The sequence below is a fragment of the Hippoglossus hippoglossus genome, chromosome 15, assembly GCF_009819705.1.
Source record: "Hippoglossus hippoglossus isolate fHipHip1 chromosome 15, fHipHip1.pri, whole genome shotgun sequence".
NCBI classification, from domain to species: domain Eukaryota; kingdom Metazoa; phylum Chordata; class Actinopteri; order Pleuronectiformes; family Pleuronectidae; genus Hippoglossus; species Hippoglossus hippoglossus.
In genome coordinates, this window is record NC_047165.1 from 18,760,576 (window position 1) to 18,780,896 (window position 20,321).

General features: G+C 42.7%; 1 protein-coding gene across 1 annotated transcript; it reads right to left on the reverse strand.

Moving 5' to 3' along the window:
• Window positions 1–14,498: 14,498 nt before the first annotated feature.
• Window positions 14,499–18,628, reverse strand: emx2 (empty spiracles homeobox 2). Its single transcript, XM_034607935.1, has 3 exons — window positions 17,905–18,628; window positions 16,491–16,675; window positions 14,499–15,017 (listed from the first exon to the last, which is right to left on the reverse strand). Exons 1-3 carry the CDS (start codon window positions 18,293–18,295, stop codon window positions 14,850–14,852), a joined length of 744 nt encoding a protein of 247 aa, XP_034463826.1. The 5' UTR covers window positions 18,296–18,628; the 3' UTR covers window positions 14,499–14,849.
• Between the last annotated feature and the right edge of the window lie 1,693 nt (window positions 18,629–20,321).

The following is a 20,321-nucleotide window of genomic DNA, read 5'->3' on the forward strand; positions in this document are numbered from 1 at the left end:
ACCTGCCCAATACACACACACACACACACACACAAACACACACACACACACACACACACACACACACACACACACACAAGCGCTCGTCATCTATACACACATAACACACACACACAGTCACACAATCCTTCCTTCAGCCCTCTGATCCAGATGTGCTGTGCTCCCGGCGTGGTCTGAGCTGCCAGCTGAGCAGAAGAGCATTACCTTGGCAAAGAGCAAAAAGGCCAGATGAAACAGACAGAGGAGGGGGATTAATGCTCTCTGACCATTTTTATTGGGGACCTGCATCTGTGAATACTGGCCACATACAGTGGAACTGACCCATTAACAAATGCACTGACAAACTGGCTTTAATAATGAGCGTTGGAACACACAGAAGATTAATCTCACAGCTGCTTTATGGAGTTGCATTTGACACAATTACTGAGTTTAGCATGTTCACCGTTATTTTAAAGCCAATGAAATTTTGTGTTAAATCCTGACAGCAGTAAATAATTGTTTATTGTTAACGATAGCGTGATTCGCTGAGACAGACTGAAAGGCAGCAAGCAGCTCTAATCATTTTGCAGTTATAAGTTAAAGGAAAGCTCTTGACGAATCTTTCGGTGCATGAAAGGGAGACGAAGGGCCAAAGAGGGCTAACCTCGAGGGGCGGTGCTTCATATTTCTCTCCATGAGGATTATGGGGGATTTCGTACACAGACACTTCTCAAAACCAAAAGGAGGCCATGGTGAATCCTATAAAGAGTAGTGGAAAATTATTTTTCTTTTTTTTTCTTTATCTGGTGTCCGTCCTGTTGAGTACCAGTGTTTTCTCTGCTTGAAAATATGCCATTAATTTGCATTTGGGAAACATTTACTAGTGTGAAAGACAAATCAATATGATCTTTATCCCCGCAGCACACGATGAGCCACCAGTGGAAACAGAAATGGAGTGAAGTGCTCTCGCTGCAGTTGCCCCCATCATCTTTGACAAATGGAGCAGCGATAGAAAGGCCTCTTTGAGTGAGTTGTAACTTTCAGCAGCCCCTCGCAGGTGTGGGTGATCTTTCATCCTTCCAGCCCTCCTCCTCCTCCTCCTCCTCGCCGTCCTATCTCTGGCCTCCATCAAAAGTGAACGTGATGCCTCAGGTTCAGATTAACTCCACTTTGACAGACCAAAGGCCTCCCCTCCTCCTGCCCCTTTCCACCTCAACTCACACATCTCCTACAACAGGGGAAATTAGGGCTAGTTTAGCAGATCTTACAGCACCACTAAACACCGCCCCAGATCGCTCACTGATTGCTTGGCTCAATCCATTGTGTCCCCCCCACCACTCCTCTTCGCTTATCTTTGCCTTTGGCCAAAAGCAGCTTCACTACTCTGAACCCACCTCCCCTTTCTATCACACTCACACACACACACACACACACACACAAATACACACACATGCACACACACAATCCTCCCTCCAGCCTGTCCAGAGAAAATATGTAACTAACTTATTGTGAACAGTCTCAGCAGGGTCAATAGATAATATCAGTTCAGACTGTTGCCATGTCACAATGTTTGCTTTGTGGTTTTTCTAGAAAAACTCACACAAAGTTAATGTTTCTTTTAATTGTGGATTAAAACAGACGGTTTGCTGTGTTTATGACAAACTGTAGGAGCTCCTTTATAGGTGATTATCCTTGCTTCATCCCAGACAGGCTGCAGTGGTAACAGATTTACCCGGAATGGGATCACTCCGATCACACTGTGGTTGCCCATCTCCAAACAGACAGGGCCATGGTGATTGCTCGAGGAAAGCTGTTAATTTTTTTCAACTGAATCTCACAAGATGTGTATTATTTAAGAAACCTCTCTAAGTATGACTCTTGCAGTAATTATGGATGATCAACCTTTGTGGCAAAGTGCTTAAACGCCTGTGGTTGGGTGAGCCCTATCATTTGTCTCTCTTGTCAGTTTCCTGTTTTCTTGAGCAACTCCCCTGACCTGGCTGGCAGGCCCGCCTGCCCCGAAAAGCACTTTCCTTTTCCTCGTTCTGCGTCGGGCCATCAGGGAAGAAGGGAGGGAGGGAGGGAGGGTGGGAGGCAGGGGTGAAGGAGGGGTCTGACTTAATCTGACCCACTGCTCAGGTCAGTGAGCTGCTTACTGGGTCTATCCAAACATAGGGGCTTGTTTTGCTAAAGCTGTGGAAAGAAGAAGTACCCTCTTAAATCAATGCTTTACTGAGAGCTGTGCACATGCAAGGTTGTTATGCGTGAAACCACAGGAGGCAGAGCTGGCACACAACCAGCGGTGTGCTCCTCTCCTCCGTACTCCCCTCACCATGGAAGCAAAGAAAAAAGGAAACTCGCTTCTGTGCAAGGCCAAAAACTTTTTGAACGTCACAAGCTGTATTGCTGCATTTATAAAGCGCAAGTGTGTGCAATGATTCCCCGTACAATTGGTGTGGTGCACTAAAATGCATTTACATTTGGGCCCTAACACAGCATGTGCTCGTCCTATGACAAAAGGGAATTGCTCTCTAAAATGCATCCAGCTGGCTGTACTTATCCTTTCTCTTGACATATTTTCACCATAAAATCCGGCCCTGATCTAATCGTGACGCTGCAGCGAGACCAGGCCGAGCAGCTCACATATATGTTTGTTGTGCACTGCAGGCTGCGAGCAGTTTGAGTTTTTACTCTGCTGTTCAGGTATCATATGATCTAAAAAGGAATGTCAAAATCAGCCAGATTTATTGTTCCTGTTTGACTGAGCATTTGCAAAGGAAAAGAGAGAAATGTTTTCTCTAGCTTGAGGAGGCATTTAAGGCATCTTTGAAGTAGCTGTAAGCAGGGCAGGGCCCTAAACTGCCTTGTTACGGAGAGGGCCAGATGCATTGCACACTACAGAGGTGAATTGTCATTTAGATTGAATTTTTATGAGCACCCAAAGGCACTTCTCTCAAACAGACCCGAGGTTCTTTGCTTTCAGCGAGGTAAGGCGTCGTGATGTCATCACGCCTGACACTGGAAAGAGAGGAATTCACATTACCTTGTGTTTCTTCTGCAGTTGTAACTCAAACACCTGGTATGTTCCCAATCATATCGTGCAGTAAACCTCGATCCAGGCTGAGTGGGGCTTCTGACAAACAAGGCCCGTGGTAAAAGGCTCTCGTTGTGACTGTAAACAAAGGCTCTAATTCACCATAATGGCTCTATGGGTCCGGTGCACTGGGAGATGCACTGGCCAGTCTCAGTAGCTTAATTATCTTTCTAATTTGTATTAGCACTGGCTATCCTCTCAGGGATAATTATGTATCTAGTGTATGAGCGAACTTAATGAGGTTAACTTAAGTCTTTACATGGAATAAGGGTTCAGTCACCTTATAGTGGAAAATAAAAAAGGCCCACTGCTGCTGTGTTTTCCTCCTATACACACATAAGGTCTAGTAAATCCCAGTGGAGAGCAGAGGTAGACTGAACTTGTTCACATGGTAACACTAAAGCAGAGGAGACGACAGGAAGTTGGTTTGTGGTTCTGGTTGAAGGACTGTCAATTTAATCAGTTGAGAGTGGCGCTCTACACTGGCTAAACTTTGTCCATGCTGATCTGTTGCAGATAAAAATCAAAGACTGTTCCTATCACATCTATACAACCTCTGCCCCCCCCCCGGTGACATTTTCAAGAAACCTCAGCACCTCTACCAGCTGAAAGTCGCTGTGCACTGAAGTGAATCATGTTTAGCAGGTATTGATAAGGCCGATAAGAGCTCTACCTTGCTTCTCGATATCATCGGAATTCCCAAAGTCTTGTGATCGTGTCATATCCTTCTCAGTTCATACATGATATACAGCGCACACCAGCACAAAAAAACACATATTTTCTCTTATGTCTAAGAGTAATCCACAGCTAAAGAGCCCTCATTTATTTGCTGCACCCCTCCTATTTTTGCTTGCTCAGTACTTAGCTGTTTTTACTGCAGCTTAGGAAGGGAAACCATCTTATCTGTGACTGGGGGGATTTATTAGTGTGAAAAAGATAATTGCTATTCATAGGCCACTGGGGGCTGATTTACAACCACTAATATTTAGGATTCCTAGAGCCGTTTTTCAGCTTTTTTTTATCTGCAGCCCTGCCTGGAGCACGGAGGGGAGAGAGGTCACGATGGACGGGGAGGGATGGGCGGGGCGAAGCCTCCACTCAGAGCAATTTGGCTGAAGACTAATGTGTGAGGAAGTAGCCGACATGAAAAGGTCTCATCCACGTAGGTCTGCCTGGAGCTGACAAACACCTGTTCTACTTAACCTGTAATGAGTCTGCAACTCCGATCGCTCTTCTTGTCTGTGACAGCCATCCTAAGAAAACAAAAGTGTTGATGAAGGGGACAAATCTAGAAGAATGCTACTTTAAAATATCCTCTTTTTTGTTGATTATATATATATATAAAAAAATGTAACATTACTTAAAAGCCCCTCATTTACTCTCATCCCGCTGGCTTCTCTGGTTTGTGACTTTGCAGTGAAAACATGTCTTGTCCTCATAAAGGTCATACCTTGGTTATGTTGATTATATTATCTGAAACACAGGTAGCATTTCTTTTTTAGTTTGGGAAAGGTTGGTTGCAGGCGAAACAGGAAATGAAGAGTTTTGGGCCTGTCTGTCCACGCTGATCCTCCAGCTAACCGGGAGGCAGCAGGGGCTTCAGCGAGAGCACTCAGATGTGAGGTCATGGGTTCAAAGCCCAGGTGTTGTGCCTTGCAGCAGGACACTTCCCAGTCTAAACAGTGTAAATGATTTTAGAGAATGTAGAGGTTAACCCGAGATCAAACAGAGCCACCTCTGAAGAAAATCGTTCTACTGTATCTATCAAGGACATTGGTTTGTAAACACACTGATCTGTTCATATCTGGTGTGTGTGTGTGTGTATTGGTGTGTGGTATTTGGTGTCGTCACTTATTTTTGTATCACACCAACTGTATGTTTTCCCATTTGCCAGATCAGAGCAAATATCAAATTAAAACAAATCTCACCACTGGATGCAAATGTGTTGATGAACGAGTTGGATTCATGCAACATGTAACTTTGGCCACTATTGGGTCTCTCAATCAAATCAATAACAAAAGACCTAGTTTGATGGCGTTGTGAAGCAGCATGGGATCAAGGGAGGGAGTTGTTGTCTTCATCACCATTATTTATGGAAATCTACCTGACGTGACTCAGACTTGGGTGAGGTAATGCATCAGTTTTATTCACGTTATGCAGAAAACATCAATGAATAATCATGATCCGTTATGAGTGACAAAAACACTGGAAGGCAAAAACAGCCAACCGGCTAAGTGGCTAGCTGTTTTTTCCCTCCTCATAAGTTGTTTTGCCCCCAAAGATACAGCAGAGACGGACTACGATGAAATCCAAACGCTACAAAAACAAAATGTCCCGTTAGCTTGAATAAAATTGAGGATGTCTCTGGGTTTGAACATTGTTAGAAACATTTTGAATAATGTAAGCACAGCATTTCCCACAGAATTAATTTGATCTGTAGAGGTAGTGGGGGTGCAAGCGTACAAGTAATACGCTACAAATTCTGAGTGACAGGCACACAGACTACAAATTGAAAGGGAAGTTCCATCATGTGAGGGAGAGATCTGCATTTCATGCCACTTGCTGGTACGTACACAACTGCAGCTGAAACTGTCGGCAAATGGCGCTGCACAAAGCAAGTTTAAGATTTCTTATGAGGTGTAAAAGAAAATTGCTTCATTAGAAAATTGCAGTGGGACAAATAAGAATAATGCAGGCCGCCACAGTCTAGATAATAAATAGGAAAAGTTCACAAGTTGATCAAATTCATAACACTGACAGTTTACACTGTAAACACTTATCAAATGTAATTTTAAATTATATTTGTTCAAATGAAAGAGCATGTCAGTTGATATAAACTGTGATTTTATAGCACTCGGGGAAAAAGACGTGCACTGCCTGAGAGAATCCCAAGAACATGCAGCTGCTTCCTTTTGATTCTTCATTTCATTGATTTAATTTCTCATCCTTAAGAGATGTCACTTTGTCTGAAAATGTATTCATCCTGCATATGCGACTCTTAATAATGCTAATCTTTTTGCCAGAGCAGAAATCTCATGGAGGGATAATCTGAGATAAATATAGTTAATTGAGGCCAGGTGAACTTTCTTTATCAGCAGCACAGTCAACCAATCTGGAGTAAATGCGATAATTAGAACGGAGATGTCTTCACCGAGAACAGAGCGCGGTCCTGTCCCGAAGCCATTTCCCTCGAATTATATCTGATTCCACAACACATCAGAAATCTATAGGAAATTAGTGGGCCAACATATGCAGTAATGTTTCCCATAGACAAATGTAAACATTATCATCTGGAAGAAATAAGCGAGAAGGACATATTCAGATTATGTGTTTATAAAATGACACTGCAACCCTTTTATATTAACATTTTATAATAGTAAGTGCAGCAAACAAGAAGAAGCTTCTTCCCTGAAAATGAGTGAAAAGCAAGCACTCCTCTCTCTCTTTCATTTACTGCTGAGCTAATAAAGGGTGCTCTCTTTAGCCATACATGCAGCCCGTGCTCCGCTGAGCCTGACCACCATTAACACCCCTGAGGAACCACGTCCTAATTACTCATTCAGCCTGACAGAATCTCCTTAATTACAAACTTCATTAGCCTGCAGGACTTTGTTTTTCTCCAGAAAAGGAGGGAGCAGGGGACAGCTCAGGCCAAGGTGCAGGAGGAGGTAAAGCGTAGGTGCTGTAGCACCTTATTCCTCCATGTGGTTCTTCTTTTTTTTTTCCAAAGGAGATGTTAAGACCTCAGTCAGAGATCTAATTAGATTCATGGTGAGAATCAGACACCTTTTAACTAGCCTCTGGAGTCCCCCCTAAAAGGACAGTGAGATCCAGGGTAAGAGAGGCACAGAGAATTAAATGGACCCACTGCTGCCTTTCATGTGTGAAGTGGTCTTATTCGCCATGTCCTCACCTCCAAATACAAAATAACCTGCAGCACTTACACACCCTCCTGCCATTATACCTCGCTTATAAACACATAGGACAGCCCGTGGGGGGGGGGGGGGGGGGTCTTCGCTGCAACAAGACCGTGCACAATGGCTTTGGCTTTTGCAGTAATTGGACTTGAAAAGACGTATTATTATCATTACCTTGTTTCATATATTCTACAGTCAGTGTTGCACCTGTTTCTTCTGACTGCCGTTTTATCATCCAAAATCATTAATTTGAGATGTTCGCATAGATTATCGCACATCACATGGCTTCACAGTCACCCGCCACTTATTTCTGTCGGGTTTAGAGTTCACATGTTCATGCTGCATGCAATTATATGGTAGCCCCCACTGCAGGTGGAGAAGTAATCGTTTCACCTTAAGCTTACATAAACCCAAGAAGTTATGCTTGTTATTAATTAGAAGCTCTCAGAAACTGCACTTGAAATCGTTAGACAACGTTAGCATCCCTCTCCTTCAATGGCTAAGCTCTGCAATGTGCAGCAAGAACACTGTGAGTGCACGAGAGTGAATGATTAGCATGTATAATTTAGGTTTGTTTCTCTGTGGAGGTGCTAAGGTGTTCATTGGCCCGTAATAGATGTCACAACCTGAATTACTACCACCAATCATTTACACCGCCTGTCAGGAAAGCTCCAGCTCTCTGAGGAGTCGTACAGAAACCTTCACATTTATGCTCAGGACAAATGGCTAAACACCTTTTCTTCTCTTTCTACTTTGCTTAAACATGTCAGTGTTTGGATGTCACACACATCAGCACATTGTATTTTACCCTGTAACACATTTCGAACACATGGCCGTGCTTTTTTTTTTTACAACAGGGAACTCAAGAACTTCTGCCCCATCTTCTCTATATTGCTTCCATGCTTTGCAACTTATGCTTCAGGACATTGTATCATGTTTTCCCCCACTAGGAATAGCAGAGGATCCAGAGATACCCACCACAAATGCATATGGAAACACACACACCCCCGCTGAAAATATTGTTTGTGCATGTTAGTCAAGTTAAAACCAACTTCAAGCGTCTGTCGAGCAGGGGGGATGAGGGTATTATGTCAGCACTGACCAGAGAATTGGCACAGCTTTGCATCGATGCCACAAATAACTTCAGTGTCGTATGAAAGCTAATGAGAGCTGGCGTTAAGAGTTTGGTCAGCGTTCACAAAGACGCCGGGTGAGGCTGTGGAGCAGCTGAAATTTAAGGATTTGCCATAAATGTCAAAAACTCCTCGCTGTTATAGATGTTGTTTGTTATAGAGTTACATTTCATTCTCGTGTTTATCCTGGGAGAATTTTGAGGAAGGAAAAAAACGCTACGTCTCAAAGCAGAGAAGAAAATTAGTTAAAGTGCTTGTTAATACTTTAAACCTGTGTTGTTATTCTTTTAAATTGTTACATTTAAAAAGCTCCTTTTTGAATGCAGTGTGTGACATTTTCCCCCTTCAAAACAAAGATCAACATAAACAATATGTTTTTAATTATTATATAATTATTCTTGTTATTGTTTCACAATATATAAATAAATCAGCTTAAGTGTTTGAGGAGTTTAAATGGCATAATAACACATCAATTGATACATTTATTTGCACAAGGTTTTTTTTTTTGCTTTTTAGCTGGGATGGTCGCATATTGCAAAAACCCTTGGCTATAAATGTTGTGTCACTAACCAGTCTATGCTTGTTTTTATCTTTACAGCTGATGTTATAGTAATTTGTAATGAATTAGACAAAAACCTGTACATGATGATTAGTTTACATTACCTTATTTAAAAAGCAGTAAGTAGTTCTTACAATAACTTTTCTTCATATTTGATACAACTTGTCAAAAGCACATGCGCGAACAAAAATAATCTGAATAGCTCAGGCCATAAGCTAAATATTATTTGCTTGTGAGGTTTGTTTTAGTTTAATGCTTCACTCTTTCAACACCAACCTATTTTAAAGTACTTAATGAAAAATCCAATGCTCTGAAATTACATTTGAAATGTGTCACAAGTTCAGTCGACTCTCACGTTGTAAAAGAATAAGGCAAAGCGATGCACCATCCATTATCCAAGTGCACACAGGCCCCCGTCCAAAAAGTCCACCACTAGTATTTCATACCGCCTCACTTTCCAGACACTAAGCACTCAACTGCTGTCAGACGCAGCCAACGGAAACCTGATATTTCGTGTGTTTTTTGGGGGGCAGATTTTTCTCCCTCCCAGCTACCAAGAGGGGGAGACATAGCGAGGTTCAGATGGGTGCAAAGGCAGGGACAGAAGAACAGGTGCCCACAATTTCACCTGCCTGCTCAGTAACCCACACACCAGCAGCTATATTCCATTTCAGCTCTAATTGTAGCCACATTTTGCAGCACTGTCACCGAGCTGAAACTGGAGACGAAAAGTGGACAGGGACACCAGTTTTAGATGTGAGCTCGTTTCATTGGACGTGATCACATCCTGTCACAGAAAGACACAAAACACAGGCAGAAGAATCAGCAGCCTTCATATGGGTTGGACATGAGAGCAATGCAGCTTCAGCGAGCTGCAGTCAGCCTACAGCAGGAGGCTGTAAAAATCTGTGTTATTATTTTCAAAAGTACCTGCCATGGCACCAGCCTGCGAGCACACAGACCTGCTGATGGTGTGGGAGGGGACTCGCAGGTCAAGAGACACAGAAAAGTTCAGCGGGCACATGTGATATATTTAGTGAGGCCATTGTTTGTTTTATTTAGGGAGCGAATTGAGGATTTTCCAAACTGCAGGGCCCCTGAGGTATTTTATCAGGTGTACAGTCCGCCATATGTTACGCATTAGTGTGCAGAGGGGATTGCTGGTTGCAGATACAACCTATAAAATGTTTGCAGTTTGGAACTTCAGAGGACAGGGGGTCGACATTTGCTCTCCTCATAGCTAGTGGATAAGTGGGAAAACACTTATATGCAAATGAAACTGCGTTGCATTACAGGCCAAACTCCCCCCTATCATCAAAGAAAATAAATGTGAGGAATCTATGGCATTTCAGCTGAATATTAATGCAGTCCAAAAAGGTGTTTACTGCTAAAGCCAATGGAAATAATAGGAGGTAAAAACAGCTAGGCTGTAAACCGTCTGCGGCTTCCTCAAACTGAGCCGTGCCTGTGCAGCGTGGTTACGGCACGGAGCGAGCTGAGTTCAGGCAGATGCTGGAGTTGTCTGTGGAGTCTGCGAGGGGCATTATGGGACCGAGGCCAAGAAGAAGCCTGAAGAAGACGGAGAAAGAGGCGTCTGTGCAGGTGGAAAAAAAGTTTAGTGTTTCTGAATTGCAGCACTCGATGAATATTTCATGGTGAGATGGTCGTTTGTCACTTGTAGGTCTGTGACATCTGTGTTGGTGACCTCACTGGACATGGGCAGCAAAACAAACTGCAGAGCTGGGTGTGTCTGAGCAGCTTGTAATGTGGTTGTTGGCTTTGTTCATCTATTAATAATTACATTTTGCTACCAGGCTCTTAAAGTGCGTAACCCCGCTCTGAATTTATTGTGACAGCAAAATAAATTCAGTATCCAAATGTAACTTTACATATTGCGGATGTCATTTGACATCTTTTACTTTTTTTAAATCAAAAACATCATTGCATCATTGTAGCGTAATTTAGACAATGCATTGACTAGGATTCATTGTCCAAAGGCCAATTGATTTAAGAGTTTAGACTTGGTTTATGTAATTGAATCATCAGGGTGATGCATGCTGTGTGTGTGTGTGTGTGTGTGTGTGTGTGTGTGTGTGTGTGTGTGTGTGTGTGTGTGTGTGTGTGTGTGTGTGCGCGCGCACGGGCGTGACTCTTAAACGCATCATCTCCTTCAAAAACCTAAATCAGAAATCGATTCAAATCCATAACAATAAAAAGTAACATGTGCGTTTCAAAGTTATTCTCTGCGCCTGCGCAGTTGATGCTATAGGAAGTCAGCGGAGCAGTTTTATTGAGTCAGTCCGAGACAACACGTGCAGCTGGCTGACGGACTGACTGACTGACGGACTGCAGTCCTATGCCGAACTGGAAATTGCTGCATTTGGAAAACATAATCATCAGAGCGCATCATCATGGCTGCTCCTCCCTGGTTATTAATAATAAAGAGAGAAACTGGATCCCGGGCGCGATGTTTAATTTATTATTATGTCAGCTAATTGAAGGCTGATTGTATGGTAATTGCTCATTAGTCCTGTATATTTATCGCTGTACCTTATGTCAAGGCCAAGGGAGTTGTGTAGGCTCGATTCTCTCGTTTCAAGGATCAATTTCAGAGGCAATTTGTGCAACAGGACAGATCGGGTTAGTCGTGCAGGTCAGGCCCGGCCTACAGGTGCCACCACCTCTCAGGCTTTTTATTTATTTCAGCCTGCATGCTTGGAATGAAACCAGCGGCGGACAGCCAGCGGACAACGTGTTGACAATCTACCCAAAGCCATCCTTTCACAAAACACTTCTCCCGATCAATTATTGACTTTCAGCGCTAATGCGAGGCCTGTCCCCTCCCTCTGCCACCATTCACATTAGTGGTGTCAGCCGACGTAATTATGGCTACTAATTGCAGATTAGAGGTTTTGGGTCAGTGGGGTCACTTGATAGGAGCGACTACTCTTTTCAGTGACGGATAATCATTTCACGTTGCAGGCTAAATGTTTAATGCAGCGAGGGATCCGGTCCAAAAATGTCCCCAAAAAAAACCCGGGCTCGGGTGGTGAAGAATCGGGGTTGTTCGGCAGCTGTGCGGTGCTTTATGGAGAGTTTGGCCCCTGAGCGGGACGCAGGCAGCTTAAGTTTAGATAAGCGGGTCAGCAAAGGTCCCGCACAGCCGTGTGGCCCTTTACGCACAGTGTGGAGAGAGTGTGGAAGAAGAGGGATGTGGTGTGTGTGCGTGTGGGTGAGTGTGAGCCCCCCCTCCCGACACACACACACGCACACGCTGTTTGAATTCTGTCCAAACCAATTAAATTCATGGGACCTTAGTCTCAAATTGCGCTTGATCGTCCTTTAATAGGATCTGAGCAGAAGAATTTTTAAGACGCAAAGAAATTCATGAAAAAATAGCAAATGTGTGGTTTACAAACCTACATGCGCAATGCAATTATTTACCCTATAATTTAAAAAATATCGACCTAATTTTCACCGAAACCTGCTGCACAAAAATGCAAAATATAAAATGACTATTATGCAAATGTTATCCTTTTCGATCGGTGCCTTTACAATAAGACGTATTGCAACTTAATTAATAAGGTTAGAACAAAGACAGTTGGATAATAGACTGGGATTTTATTCTAGTAAATAATACTTTAAACAATTTTTATTTTAACCTAATAAATTCTCTTTTTACGCTTTTTAAAATGTTCCCTCATAAACAATTATTTTAAAAGAAATATTTCCGGGCTAAATCCAATCAGCCGGTGTCTGTCCCTAATGAGCAGCCATGTCTCCTGTGTGTCCATACAGGCGCACACAGAGGGTGAGGTTGGGGGGGAGACAGGGGGGAGAATGCGCCAAATTTGTTTGCGGCGGATCAAGGCTCACCGCCTCCACTGCACTTTCTTTATCTTAATTCCAACTTGAAAAGATATAATTATCTAGTTTGAACAGGACTGCTATCAAATCCTTCTTTATAGGCAGGGAAGGGAAAAGCTCGAGTGGATTGTGGAGCTCTGAGCCGCTCCGTGTTGCCCGAGATAGGAGTAATGAAGTTGTGGAGTCCGGAGATACAAAGGGCATTAACCTCATTAGCATGAAACCTTTTCTTCTAACTATTGTGGGACCCTTTCAGTCCTCTAATCCCCCCTATTTCAAAGCTGGGTTTGTAATAAAGCTTTTAGGTTTTTTTTTTTTTCAAAGCTAATGGTATTCTCTAAAGATTTTTATTGCTGTTATAATCTATGGGCCGATTAAGAATTCCCTCCTCAACCCAAACCACATAAACAGCTTCTTTTTTTTATGCTTTATGAAACAATAAAACAAAAACATGCACCTTGCACCAGAAAACACTCAAGTTGGGCTTGTTGGGGAAAAAAGGAGAATCATAATCCAGTTTTGATTTAAAACTGAGCTGCATTGTTTTGCTGTTAGTTTGTTTTAGTGTAAATAGGGAATCGTTTCCTTGCTGTAAATAGCCTCTCTCTTTTTTTCGTTTAGCCTAAAGGCTGCCATAAAGACGTCCTGTCTAATGTCCCCGTTCAGTCCACAGCAGCAGCAGCATGGTGGAGCCTACAAGACAAGATTTGAAACAAAGATCCCATTTTGCGGGCACACTGCAACCTTCCCTTATCGCGTCGTGAGGGGTAGTCAGATTGTGCTAAATTATGTCCAACCAAGCCCCCTTGGATCCGTGGATTAAGAGATTAAAGTGGACCACTGGGCAATGCATCCCCCCCCCCCCCCCCCCACACCCCACACCCCTCATATTACTCGCATGATAATTGCCCAAACTGATTTGCACCTTCACAAAAGCTTGTGCAGAGTCTTTGTAGCTGCAGCGGAGCCCAGGCTTCAGCAGCGCCTCTCAAATAAAAACGCCGAACCTGGTCCATTCCACACACTGAGAGGCAGTGGACAGCAGATTACAGGCTGCAGCATTTTCCCTCTGTGTCTTTTTAAAAAAAAAATCAAACTCCACAGACCTCACAGAGCAGCCCCACGTTATTCTCCTCCAGAATAAGAATAAAGATCATCGCCCTATTTTGTCAGAGGCCTGCGCTCTGCTGCGCTACACAATCAAAAGCCTTTATATTTTACTGCGCGCCACATATTGATAAAACTTTATTGACAAAATATTGACAATTACATACTTCTTGGAAGTATACTTTGTGTTAAAATTGTAGCAAACTTAACACAAACACAAAAATTATTTACATTCTGTAAAAGAGGGTTCAACAGAAACATTAACTTTTAGCATTTCTGTACATGGAATACGCTCAGTGCTTTTTTTTTTAATTCTCCTCAATTCTTGCATTTAGTCCTTCTTGGCAACTTTCACTGGAGGGTCAAGTCCTGACAGAAAGGCTGCGTGCGTGGGGCCATGCACTGCAGCGACACATTGGTAAAGCTTTATGTTAAAGGAATGTCCTGATACCTTCCCTTTAAGTAGCCTATACGTTTATCTGTGGTCTGATTCACTTCTTTTTTTTATATAAATCGAAATTCACTTTCTGCTCTCTTTTCTTTAAAGGAAAAAAAAACACTATAACGCAGCACCGCTACTTCATATGTTTTCACAATCACTTTTACACGAGAATCATTAATTAAAGACTGCACACTTTGTAAAAAGGAAGAAGCACGACATCTCTCAGTTTGAAAATAGAGTTAAAAACAAAATTGATCTTTTTTTTTTTTTTTCTTCTTCTCGGTTTGAGAAAAACTTTGTCAAATTAAAACAGCTAGCAGGAAAAAACTATACCATGCAATTCAAGTTTTACAAAAGCAGTTTGGTGTTTTGGTATCTTGAGTGGAAACGTTTTTTTTTCTTGTAATTAAAAAAAAAACTTCTGAAGTGCAAACGTCCAAAATGAATTGGAGAAAAGAAAGAATTGGAGGTGGTGGATGATGTGGGGTTGTAGTGGTGGTGGTTGGTGCGTGGAAGGGTGCAGGTAGGTGGACTGAGACACTGTCAGTCACGTTTCCCCGGCTCAAGTGGATTGACGGACCCACACGGTGACAGCAGTGCCACCAGCCGGGTTTCTCTCACCCTCAGCTGCCGATCCCCGGAGATCTGAAATGTGACATTGGCTTGTTACCCTCTCATTGTCTCTACACGACATCCTTTATCCATGTCCTCCTCCTTCACTCGAACGATCATATTGTCTGTCTTGAGTTTTTTAATCGTCCGAAGTGACATCAATTTCCTCTGGGCTCCCCTGTTTCGTCGCCATTCTCCACCGGTTTATGTGATGCGAACCTTTCTTCTTCTGCTGCGACTCCGAGCCTTCCTCCTCCAACTTCTGTCGCTTGAACTTCGTCCTCCGGTTCTGAAACCACACTTTTACCTGAGGAGGAGAAAGGGAGAAAGGAAAAGAAAAGGAAGGGGGAAAAACAGGGATCAGTTTCATGAGATAAACCGCGATTGGCCAGTGCGTAAAAACCACGCGTAAAAGGGACGCATTGTTTGGATACCAGGGCTAAATACAGGCAGACAGTGGGAGTAAAAATGTAAACTGTGCTGGATGGTTATAAAACAAACAACCATCACAATAAACATGTCAATACTATTCTCATTGTAGCATAAATCCACGCATTTAAATAATCAAATTATAATTGTTATCCTAATATATGATATTCATTTATGGCACAGAGCGTTAGGTCAGACTATAAATAATCCGTCAATTCTGTTTTTAAATAAAATGGTATATTTTATTACCACAATATTCACTTAAAAATAAAAAGTAAAAAGGGTAAAGGTAAAAAGGTGGAATAAACTAACACTATTTTATTTATAGGTGCACAAAACATGATTCTGGGAAAACTTTTACGCTTCACCTAAAGTAGGTCATGATATCTGTTTTGCACAATAATAATAATAGCTTAAGTATTATGTCAGCCTGCAGACTGAATGTAGGATATATAAGAGAATCCCACCCATGTCATTAATTTAACATATATTTTCACACACTCCTCTAAACCGACTCAGCTCTGATAATGAAAGGTACCGTGGGGGATTAACAACATCTAAATCGATAAATTGTCTGCTCCTGCTTTGTCACTCGGCGGCCTCTCTTTTAGCTCCTAAATGGCAGCCGAGGTGCGTTTAATAAGCCTTCAGTGGACTAATTGAAGTAGGTGACGGTTCATTTCTCCCTTCAGCTCCTCCAAACAGGCCGCGCCGTCCGAGGGAGACGCGGCGGACAAAAGACGACCGGCTGATGGGCTCAAACGGCATCTTAAATATGGCAGGGGGAATTCACTGAACCCGCCTCTGCTCTTTGTATCGCCTATCCCATAAAATGGTTAACTGGTTAATTTGCCCTCCATTTTGAAAGGCAACATTCTCCCCCCAAAACAAAGTAATTCAACCCCTCCTGAAATGAGGTTAGGCCTATACAATGACGGTGGATTGGATCCAACAGAAAGCCTCTGTCTTCCATTGACAACATGCGTTTATAAAGGAACAATTAGCCGGCTGATTATTTAAAATGGTTGTGTTTTAAGAGATACTGCGCCTCTTTAATTGTATGCGTCAATGTATGTTGCTTTTTTTTTTTAAAGGCGCACGACGCACGGTGCCACGTTCAGAAAGAAGTAAAAAAAACACTAAAACAACACATTCAGTCATAATGTGAGAAATATAATTTTATGATGCCATAAAAATGGCTATAAAATGCAAGTGGGTCTGTTTAGTCCACACATCACACAACACACTGGACAGCAGCATCGAAATAACAATCAAATAAGAGCATTTGCTCGCAGGAGAAATTCAAAAACAATGTGAAGTTAAAAGGGAAAGTAAAGCAGGTGTTTCTTACCTGAGTTTCTGTGAGGCTAAGGCTGTGGGCGAGCTGTTTTCTTTCTGCTCCCACCACGTAATGGTTTTTCTCAAACGCGTGTTCGAGCCGCAGGAGTTGCGAGGGTGAAAACGCTGTCCGGATTCTTTTGGGCTTTCTGGCCAACGCGTTGTGCAAAAGGAAGCTCTCTGGACTCGTTTCATTACCTGCAGACGAGCAACAAAACCAGCGAGTGTCATCATCTGCCTTTTCCCCTCATTATTAGAATATATCTTTTACAAAATATTAACATCACAGAACAAGCAGCAGGCCTGTGCGCACAACTGTGGAACAATAGCGCACCGAGGGCAAGACTGGAAATATGTCATAATGATAACGTCTGAGGAGAATGTGGACATCCGTCAATAAAAGCAGATCATTTGTCAAAAAAACGTGTATTTCAATAATTGTTTATTCGACTGTGTTGATGTGTGTATTCATTTGTGAGGCCACCGCATATAAAGGACAGAGGGAAACAAAACAAAGCGGAGGTATAATCCTGGGCCTAATTAAATTAGCTCCAAAATAGCCTTTGTAAACAAAATCGCAGGTAAAATGCAAACAGCATGAAAACGTTTGAATAAGCCGAAGCCAAAAAACCCATTAGAAATTAATTTAGAATAATTTCCTGCAAATATGACATATTAGCTTTAATTTGTCCAGAAAATAAATAAATAATAACAATGGAATACCTTAAAATGAGTAAAAAGAGGCACAAAATAATAATCGAATTTTCTCACACCGAGCAGGGCAAGTTCGTTTTTTTTTATTTTATTAAAAATTACCGCAAATTTGACACATGTCAGCTCTAGAAAATTAGCAGCAGGCTCCTCCTCAATTACCAGCCACATTGTTTTAATAATTTTCTCTTTGAAAATAAAAATGTATTTTTGCAGTTAGTGTTAAATAGATATTTTAAAAACTAAACCGGCAGCAGTCAAATACTTTCTGTTTGTTTTACGCATGAATATAAATCATATGCTATATATAACCTGCAGTCGTACAGTGTACAAACATGTCAGAATCACCAGTGCTCTTTTTTTAAACACAGAGCAGACACTTCCAGCAGCAGACAGCTGCAGAATAAACCAAGGCAACAATTATTTCCTAAAGCCACATTATTCTGCTTTCTATTATAATTGATGAAATGATCACAGGACCACTTTAAGAAAATAAATCTTTATAGAAGTGTCTGTTTGGGCCTGAGGATTGGAGCTGATTAGCTTTAAAACTGGTCAGCTACACATCCACACGTTTTTAATTCTACTCACAGTCTGCTCGGTGTGGCCACTGATGGACAGAGAGGAAAATAATGTGCCTGCTCTCTCCAGCCGCTCGGCGTGTGTCGTGCGTAAAAGTGAACCCAGAACCCGAAGCATGCTCTTTGCTCACTTACCTTGAAATCTGTGACCCAAGTACCTATATCTGTGTAATAACCACGGGTAGAAAGTTGAAGGGTCCCTTTGCTGGCTGGCAAAAAGAGGGTGCGGACTGTGTGACGAGGAAAGCGGATGAGCGGCCAGAGCGTGCGGCGGGGCCACCTGGTGCACCGGGACGCCGGAGTTTTGCTGATGAGAGACCGCCTCGGCGAACACCAAGTCCGGGTTAGAGTAGACGCCCCGGCCGCCGGAGTGAAAGCCGTTCAGAAAGGGGTTCATCTGTCCGGAGTTTGCATAGCTGAGAGCCGCTGGCCTGATGGGCTCCTCGGAGCGGGACACCGGTAGAGGATTATCCTTCGCCACTAAAGACTCTATAGTGAAACACCTCTTGGGTGTAGGTTGAAACATGGTCTGATAGTCCAGGTTCCCCAGTTTAAGTTGAAGTCGTCGCGGCGCTCTCGCTTAAAAAATACTCCACACCCAAGAAAAGGGGAAAGTTTTCGGCGCAGTACAAAAATAAGTTGGAGAGGGAAAAGGCTGCAGCGCCGAGGAAGCCAGAAAATAAAAAGTGCTCGGCTTACTCCCAGACTAATCCATGGATGTGATCGTTTTCCTCGCCGGGTTCGTGCAGGCAGATTTGTTAGTTCATGAGCCTAATTAGCGCTGCAGTCCCATAAACAGCTTCCTCTGAAGGCTGTAATGGCATGGTGATTGGTCGCCGCCGCTGCTGCTCGCCTTAAGGTGGAGAGAGGGGGAAGACGCTTAAAAAGTGCGTCAATGGGGAAGCAGGGGCGCGGAGAGGCGGACTCGAAGCGCGCAACACGGAACGGATTCGTCCAGAGAGGAGCCCCCCGCACACACACGCGCGCGCACACATGCTCACTCACGCGCACATATCTCCAGGACATTTAACACACTCAAGTGAGCCAGTAAGAAAAGCTGAAGGTAGCCTGTTTATTTGTGTGTGTGAGGCCTGTGACGGGTTCAAACTTATTCTTTTTAAGCGTGGGAGTGATTCTTTTAAATTACGCACAACAATGTGGCGCAAACATCACATCAGCACTAGTCTATTTCCCAGGTTTATATCCCCAGGTTGTACATTACAAGGCCCTCACTTGCTCCTCAGTTGTCGCCCTGCATCTGGATTTTTCCTCTGGATTCTCTGTGGAGAGTTCGTTTCCCACCAGTCTCCAGGTTCTTGCAGGATGAGGTTCACATTGAGCTCTTGTCGGACTGGATGTCTGGGAGACACCGGAGACACAAACAAGCGTGAGCAAGATTTAGAGCTTGTTGTCAGCTGATGTTAGAGGACTGACTGTGCGTGAAGACTGACAAGAGGGTTCAGGATCTACTAAACACCTTCCCACCGATGAGTCGGTCCGTGTCACAGTTATTCATGGCTAAATGCTCCTGTGTTTAGTGGAGCTGTCACCTCTCTGTGCTGGTGTGTGTGGATCAGGGAGTGGAGAGCAGCAGCACAGAGCTGCAGCCATGGCCGCGCACCGAGGGCCTGTAAACATCAGCACTGCACACTAACCGCACGCCGAGTTGAACCATCAAGAGGCGGCTTACAAATCACCGGAGCTGTCCACCTATATGTTACTTTCAATTACTATTAATATTCACATTTTTGTATGAACCTTTTTTTGTTTTGAGGGAATATTTTATATGAGGTGATTATGACTCCATGACGCAGGGAACTAGATTTTCTCATTTAGAGGAACACAAAATCGAAATAGAAGATATGTGTAAATTAATAAAAATATTTATGTAACTGTAAGATTATTTATTATTATTATTATTATTATTATTATTATTATTATTATGAAATAGTTGCTACTGTCGCTGACGTGTAATGCAGGTTGTATATTTGTCAATGCGCGCTCCACTAGGCTTAATTTCTGCGGGTAGTTTAAAGCTCTAGATTAAATTGTTTGGGCTCTAGAAAATAAAATAGAAACTAAACAGTGAAGCAGTCAGGAGCATCAGCAGCTGTACAACACGCAACACTACCGATCTGACATTTAAAAAAGTTATCAACACTGAGAGGAGACAGTGGGAGTTTTATTTAAACTAGCTTAATATGTAAACTAAAAAAGAGCTATTATTGTGTAATATTGTCTAATTACAATATGTCCGTGTCTTACCATGATCTACACTATTATTACAATAATAACCATTATTATTTTATTATTTGTATTATACATTATAGCCCTTCGTATCTATAAGTCGGGCCACAGAAGTTGAATTTAAACCATACACGTTTTTCAAGGGAAAATAGTTTTGCTCGTGTGATATTACTGATATTATCCAACAGTATGACACTGGTTTGTAAACGGTCCCCGCACATGACTTCTGGCTGCGTGTTAATATTTTGTGTAGTTTGACATGGTCTTCACGGCTGATCTCCGACACGAACCACCACGCTGTGACA